The sequence below is a fragment of the Anguilla rostrata genome, chromosome 8, assembly GCF_018555375.3.
Source record: "Anguilla rostrata isolate EN2019 chromosome 8, ASM1855537v3, whole genome shotgun sequence".
NCBI lineage: Eukaryota > Metazoa > Chordata > Actinopteri > Anguilliformes > Anguillidae > Anguilla > Anguilla rostrata.
The window spans coordinates 55,824,602-55,832,419 of NC_057940.1; the positions used below are offsets into that span (position 1 = coordinate 55,824,602).

The 7,818-nt window shown below is 46.0% G+C and overlaps 2 protein-coding genes across 9 annotated transcripts in view; one reads left to right on the forward strand and one right to left on the reverse strand.

Annotated features, from left to right (window-relative positions):
* Window positions 1-482: 482 nt before the first annotated feature.
* On the reverse strand, window positions 483-6,035 carry LOC135262185 (biotinidase-like). 2 transcript variants are annotated; one of them, XM_064349103.1, is made up of 4 exons: window positions 5,898-6,035; window positions 4,645-4,917; window positions 4,135-4,284; window positions 483-2,836 (listed from the first exon to the last, which is right to left on the reverse strand). In XM_064349103.1, the coding sequence occupies exons 1-4, from the start codon at window positions 5,898-5,900 to the stop codon at window positions 1,616-1,618; spliced, it is 1,647 nt and encodes a 548-aa protein (XP_064205173.1). In that variant the 5' UTR covers window positions 5,901-6,035; the 3' UTR covers window positions 483-1,615. The 2 variants fall into 2 exon arrangements, with proteins under 2 accessions (XP_064205173.1, XP_064205174.1); XM_064349104.1 differs by lacking the exon at window positions 5,898-6,035 and having other exon boundaries at window positions 4,645-4,878.
* Window positions 4,811-7,818, forward strand: part of wu:fc38h03 (acetylcholinesterase collagenic tail peptide) — a 13,683-nt gene continuing 10,675 nt past the window's right edge. For 5 of the 7 annotated variants that reach the window (XM_064349116.1, XM_064349111.1, XM_064349117.1 and 2 more), the window contains exon 1: window positions 4,811-4,934. The gene's annotated coding sequence lies outside the window, so the exon portion shown is untranslated. Of the gene's footprint in view, window positions 4,935-6,276; window positions 7,315-7,818 lie in introns of those variants that run through there. The other 2 variants (XM_064349112.1, XM_064349114.1) reach the window with 2 other exon arrangements.

Sequence of the window (7,818 nt, forward strand, 5' to 3'; positions counted from 1 at the left end):
TACTCAATTTGTTGCACATTTGTCTTGATGTCTTTAGATGTTCTTCGTTTTGTATTGCATTTGCACTTTGTGTTTCAAATAAAAATAATAATAATGAGAAGGTGTATCGACTTCGCAGCACTGATGTCAATAAATGAACACCATCAATGCTGCTTTATTTTAGACGAACCATACATGGTATTGCCATTTAAATCTGCCAGTTCGCCTTCCGTTTCAAACCGCACTGCTAGTTAACTTTTTCCTGTCCTCGTGCAACCATAAGGTTTACTTTGGCCGTGTTACGACATTACCCACCTGACAGGCCAAGACAAATTTATTGAAACATCAAACAAACAGTCTAAAGTACAGCCACATTTAATATTACAGTAATCCACTGTAATGTTACATTTTGCTGTGTAATGCACTGCGATATAATTTAATGTAACACAGGAATGAAATAAAACTAAGCCATGGAAAAGATGCTCAACTATGTTAAGCAAATATAAATATGAAAAAATGTGTTTTATTTCTTTTAAAAATCATTGTTTAACCAGGAAGCCAGACAGGAGAGGGAGACAAGCAGACCCTGTTCCTCATTTCACCCACTGCCAGAAAACAAACAATTCAACATGTGCGAGAGGAAAAGGAATTGCTTTTGGGGGTAAATAATCAATGATATATAATGCAGTATTGTTTAATTTAATCTATTATCAATTAATATCAATCACGTATCAATACACAGAATAAACTGTTGGTTTGAAGGAGGTAAATATAGTTATTTATATGTATCCATTAATTATGATACCATTGTAAGTTCCCAGGTAACTTCAGTTTTGACTATGTACCTGCACATAAACACAGGATTTGTTGCATACAAATTTTAAGAAGGTCTTGATTGCAGCGCGCAACTGGAGTTCAGTATCGACTGATTGGCAGTAAGTCTCCTGCTAATGCACACCCCCCGTTCAGAACGCACACAGCAAAAGTGTACTAGAGTCTGCTCACACCTTGCCACCCCCCACTGTACCTGCTCATACCTTACTCCCCCCACTGTACCTGCTCATACCTTACTACCCCCCCTTTACCTCCTGACACTTTACCGCCCACTTTACCTGCTCACACCATACCCCCCCATTTTATCTGTGACCTTACCCCCCACTTTACCTGCTCACACCTTACCCCCCCACTTTACCTGCTCACACCTTACCCCCCACTCCACTTTACCTGCTTACAATACCCTTCGCTGTCCCAGGACAGAAATGAAAACACATTACATTTACATTTACATTACAGGCATTTAGCAGATGCTCTTATCCAGAGCGACTTACACAACTTTTACATAGCATTTTACATTGTATCCATTTATACAGCTGGATATATACTGAAGCAATTTCGGTTAAGTACCTTGCTCAAGGGTACAACGGCAGTGTCCTACCCGGGAATCGAACCTGCGACCTTTCGGTTACAAGTCTAGTTCCCTACCCACTGTGCTACACTCCGTCCTAAAACACAAGCTAAATTCCAGTTCTCACCCTTCCAGTGTAGTTCTACACACACACTTCACTCCATTCCCCATGATGCACCAAATGACTGCATGTGCACGTGTTCATAATCCAGTGTGAGACTCTCAGTATTTCTACACGTTTATATCACTCCCCCCGACGGTGGTGTGGGTGTGGTCCCGGTCATACGCTCTGCCGTAGAGTACAGCAGTCACCAGACCGCGCTCCAGCTTGCGGCAGCTCATGTAGAAGCCCCGCCCCTCCCAGCCGCTGTGGTCAGGGCGTTCCAGCTGCATGTGGCTCCCGAGCACGCTTGGGAACACGTGGCGCGTGCTGAAGTTTCCCATCAGCCGGAAGTCCAGGAGCGTGTCGGCGTGGTCGATCTCTGCCCCACAGGTCTGAGGGGTGAGACCGCTGCACCTAACCAGCGCGCACGCCTGTACGTAGTATGTTCCGTGGACCACGTGCAGGCCGTCGAAGGCCGCCAACGCATAGAGCTCCTGGGGCGCAGTTCGCCTCCGAAACTGCAGGTGGCAGCAGAGTGCATTATCACACACAGATAGGTATCCCTCAGAGCCCTCCACGAGCACCATGGTGAAACTGTCGTACATCATCTCTGCCTTGAAGGGGCTGCTGGGGGCAGCTGGCTCCTCAAGGCGACCCCATCCCTCGGGGACAGTATTCTGGCACTCGTCGCCCCCCCGCAAGCAGTGCTGGGGCTCCTGGTCTCCAGAGAAGGGTCGTGGGAGGGGGGGGTTGTGGGGTCGAAGGTCAGGCCTGAGGGAGTCCAGAACAGGCAGAGTTTTCACCAGCAGCCGGCCAGCTTCCGGCTCGCTCGCCCCCGCATGGTGATGTAATGTCTCCCAGGGGCTGAATATGCCGCTGCCGGTCATTCCCAGTGTGTCTGTGCGAATGTTAGCGGACAGCAGGGAGGTGCCAGTGGCGTAGGAGAAGGAACGGTGAAACTGCACGGCAGCCAGCAGGGGGAGCTGATTCATCCAGGCTGTGGGGAAGATGAGCTGCCGCACCCCCAGCTTCTCCACCAGCTCCACCGCTGGGTTGTAGAACAGGATGTCGAAGCAGGTGAACAGGCCGAAGCGACCAGCGAAGGGTGTGTCGAAGGTGATGAGCTGGGGGTCAGCAGGCATGTCAAACTCGAATTCGAAGTACAGGTTCCGCTTGCGGTAACGCGCTACCAGTGTGCCGTTAGCACTGAACACCACATTCGTGTTAAACTGGTAGCGCCCATCGGGGGGGCAGGGGGGGGTCTGGGCATCACAATCCTCACGCCCCGGCATGTTTGCCACTAGGTACAGGTTGTTGTTCTTGGCCATGCAGCTGAGACGATGCTGAACCTGCAGGTGGAGACAAACCCAAACAGAACTTTACAGCATCAAACAAGCTGTTACATCATACAGCCACAGTAAATTCATCAGACACATTGAGAAGGAGTAAAGTAAAACTTTCTAAATTAAATCTCTCTCAAATAGTACAGTACCGCACTTCCTCCCTCACAGAACCTCATTTCCTCCCACACAGTACCTCCCATCTGACTACACAGAACCTGACTTCCTCCCCAATAGTATCTCCCTTTCTCCCACATGGAACCTCACTTCCTCTCCCACAGTACTTCACTTCCTCTCCCCATAGTACCTCACTTCCTCCCACACAGAGCCTCATTTCCCCCCAGGGAACCTCACTTCCTCCTCCCACAGTACCTTGCTTCCTCCCCCATAGTACCTCACTTCCTCCCCATAGTACCTTGCTTCCTCCCTCATAGTACCTCACTTCCTCCCCCATAGTACCTTGCTTCCTCCCCATAGTACCTCACTTCCTCCCCCATAGTACCTTGCTTCCTCCCCCATAGTACCTAATTTCCTCCCAAACAGAGACTCACTTCCCCCCCAGAGAACTTCACTTTCTCCCCACAGAACTTCCCCCCCCCAAGAGAATCTCCCCATCCTCCAAAGTAGCTTCCTTTCTCCCACATGGAACCTCCCACACAGTACCTCACTTCCTCTTACACAGTACCTTACTTAGTTCTTCCCTCACAGTACCTCACTTCCTCCCCAAGAGAACCTCGCTTCCTCCCCCAAACAGCCTCACTTCCTCCCACTAAGTATCTCACTTCATCCTGCGCAATACTTCACTTCCTCATCACAGAACTTAAATTCCTGCCCCATAATACATCTCTTCTTTCCACACAGAATCTCAATTCCCCCCCAAAGAACCTAAATTCCTCTTCCATAGGACCTCCCTTTCTCCCACATGGAACCTCACTCCTCCCCACAGAACCTCACTTCCTCTTCCATAGTACCTCCCTTTCTCCCACATGGAACCTAACTTCCTCCCCCACAGAACTTCACTTCCTCCCCCATAGTACCATGCTTCCTCCTACACTGAGCCTCACCTCCCCCCCAGATAACCTCACTTCTTACCCCATAGAACCTCACTTCCTCCTGCACAGAACCTCACTTTCTCCCCACAGCACTTCACTTCCTTCCCCATAGTACTTCTCTTCCACACAAAACTTCACTGCCCCACAGAGAACTTCACTTCCTCTTCCATAGTACCTCCCTTCCTCTCCCATAGTACCTTGCTTACAGAACCTCACTTCTACCTGCACAGTACCTTAGTTCCTCCCTCACAGTACCTCAGTGTTTGGGAAATGGGCTGGGTCAGAACAGGGGTTCCAGCTCACAGCCGTGGGGTCTGGCACCGTCTCCAGGTAACCAGCGATGGACTCCCTGCTGAAGTTAAAGCCATGGATGCCATCTTCTGGAAACACAATGATGTGGGCACCCTGAGGACAGGAAGTAGAGAGTTACTGCACACTGAATACAGGAAGTACATAGTTACTGCACCCTGAATGCAGGAAATACACCCCGAACCAGCTGTGAGCACTTGTTGTGGGTGTGCAGATGTAGGTGAACAGGTGTATGCATACATTTGTAGGTATGCAGGTGCAGGCATGTACGGTTACAGGTGTGGGTTTATTGCTATACTGGTGTAGGTTTACACATGTAGGTTTATATTTGATGGCATAGGTCTGTATGTATACAGGTGGAGGTGTGTAGGTTTCTAGGTGAACAGGTGTAGGTGTGGAGGTTTACACGTGTAGGTTTACAGATGTATAGGTCCAGGTGTGCAGGTATGGTGTTACCTGTTTGGCGGCAGCAGCAGCCTGCTCCTCATACACGTCCAGGTTCTTATTCATGTGTTCCAGCGCTTCCTGTCGGCTCAGCAGAACCTTGGGCTGCAGGTTCCGAATGACGTGGTGCTCGTACACGGCCGCCACGTAGGACCCGCCCCCTGCCCCGCCCCCTTCTCCGCCCCCTGCCCCGTCCACCCCCAGGCTCAGCATGAGGACTGCAGCACCCAGAATACACCACGCCATCGTTGAACATTGATCAGACCAGCACCGATTCACTCCGCCCTGCAGAGAGACTCCAGGTAACAGCTGACCTCAGCTCTATAAAATGGAGCTAAAAAATATAAACAAACTATGTAGCGTTTAAATCTTGGTTCAAATTATGTGTTTCATGGTTTAAATATATTGCTATATGCTGAAGACGAGGGAATGTCAATCACTAAAACGTCTCGTTTTGTGTTTATAAATCGCCAAGATGGTCTAAAACTTTCATCTCCCATGCTTCCCCTTTCACATCGGCCGGGGAGTTTATAGTTATCTGTCGTCCCGATCCTTGCGACTTAAAAACCCGATTTTATCTCGCAGACCAAAGCGCGCAACTTTCTGAGGCTTACGTTAACCACAGACCTTATTTTCGGCAGAAAACTAAATCCCTATGGGAAGAATGCATTGGAAATCTGACAAAAAATGCGAACTTCCGGGTTTTAGGACTACAAATTTATTGGATCGGTCCAATTAACAGTATGGATCAGTCTCATCTGCCCGTAGAGCACACTGTCTATTGCTGCGGTGTGTATACCAATCCATTGATTACGCAGTTAACTAAGCTCTGGTCTGAATTAGTCGCTTTTAATGTGAAAACCAAACCTACCAGTTTCTGTGAAATATTGGTGCTGCTTCCAGCGCAATGTGTAGGCTACCAAACATCATCATGAATACATAGTCAGTGGGAAAGCGAGTTAAATTACCTGGCTAGCTACCTAGGAAAGCAGGATAAGTTTCAGTTAACACAAGCATCGGTTGTCTTTAATCGACTGAATCGTAGCCTACGTCTTTGATCTAACGTTTCCAAATGTCATACTGGTTGGCACTTCCATCTCTTCACACATAAAAAAGTGTGATTCCTGTTTCCCAGCTAGTTAGCAAAATGGGGGTGTTCGACGTGAAACCAAAAAGCATCGTTCAGCATTATAGAGTAATGCCGCGCTATAGCCAGACATTTGCCCAGTCCTGCGGTGTTTTATAAAATAAACTTTCGGACTCACCATCTGATAGAGGATCTCCAACTTTACGACGCTGCAACGACTTCAGGTAGTATAGGCTATGTATATTATTTTATTGTAGGCTATTTATTTACAATTGAGCAGTAGGCAGGTGGCTGCTCAATTCTAAAAAAATGTTCGGCGCAATTTCGCACATGCCAAAAACGTAGCCTCGTGATTGGCTGCAAGCTTCGCGAGGTTTTTCGTCAGCATTTTTAATCGTCTTTTGTTTTGAAAAGGGTACAATGTCTGCACAGCATTGCTGTAACTAAATGAGCGACATCAGTACTGCGTTATTCGATACGAATTATGCATGTCACTGCCATTTAAGGCAGAAGAAAGTCCGCCTTCTGTTTAATAATGCATCGCTAGCTGTAGGCCCACTGTCCTTGCGCGACGCTGAGTGGACTTTGGCCTTGTTTTTTCAGGTCACGACATGGCCACATGACCGGTCGAGGCAACTTTATTGAAACATCAAAAAGCTGCATATCGCGACCACTGTCTAAAGTGCAGCCACGTTTAATATAACAGTGCAATCCACTGCAGTGTGATGCACTGTAATGTAATATAAAGCAATTTATTAGAAACATTAATAGGCCGTGGCAATGATGTTTGAATGTGTGAATACATGAAACCATTAAAAAAATTGTAATTTCTTTTAAATTAATATCTAATTCATTTTTAGCAATAAAGGAAATTAACTACTGCACTGTCCCTGCAGGGGGCGCTGTTGCTCATGTAACCCTGTACCAGAAAGCAAATAATGAAACATATGGGAAGGGAAAACTAGTTGCTTATTGTTTAATTTAATCTATTATCAATCAAGTGTCCATGCATGTAATAAACTGGAGTTTTAAAGGAAGTAAATGTTGTTATTTTCATATAGCATTGATGATATTTAGTATTCTGAATTTTCATTTAAATTATAAATATATCTGTGAAAACTAACTCTTATTCTATAGGAAAAATGCGTCTCTCTAGCGTTTGTTAATTCATGATTATATATATTTAATATTCCTTTGTTTGACTATGTAGTTCAAGCAGCCCTGCCTTAAAATAAATGTTCATCTTATTTAATAAAGTTTATGGATATTTGAATAAAATGAACTTCTGTATTCGTCCATAAGTATCGCTGCACCTAATCCTGCTTTAGAAAGTGCCGAGCTCGGGGATCCAGAGCGGAAGAGTTCCTCTCTGTAATTGTGGTGTCATTACGACGTACAGCCGATACGCCGGTAAATATTTGCTACACCGCTGGCTTCGGGGCTGGACTGTGGAGGGACGACGCTTTGGTGGGTTATTTATTTATTTATTTATTTATTTATTTATTTATTTATTTATTTATTTATTTTTAAAAGTTTGGGAAAGATCTAGTAGTATTCCCATATCTGGCTCCACGAGCAGTCTTGCATACGCCCAGGTAAGTGGGTTTCCCCGCGCGCCAAACATTAAATAAGTACCATACATGACCAAATTCGTGTGATCCTCTGGTGTTTAGGGTTTAAAAAACTGTTTAGTTTTCGACATAATTGTAAATTTAATAATTATAATTTCAATATAGCTCGTAAAGGTAATTAAGAACGCCCGGGAGTGGGCTTATTATAAAACTGGTTTCAGCACGTTTTATAACACATGATGGTATATATTTAATGGAAATTATCAGGGACTGGGAGGAATGTTTCAGTAATATTAGCGCGGCTGGGAAACGGGAAGGTGTGCAGAACGTGCTGGCGAGTGTCCAATCTGTTATTTTTATTTAGTCTGTGGGAGACTGGATCACCGGTAACGTCGTTTCTCGCGCGCCTGTCATTTTATTTATTGACATTTGCATGTGTAAATTTTAACGAAGATCCACCCCACACAATGCTGAGGTAACCACGCGGTTAAACGGGGTGAGGTTTGCGCGCACAATTTTATCATTTCA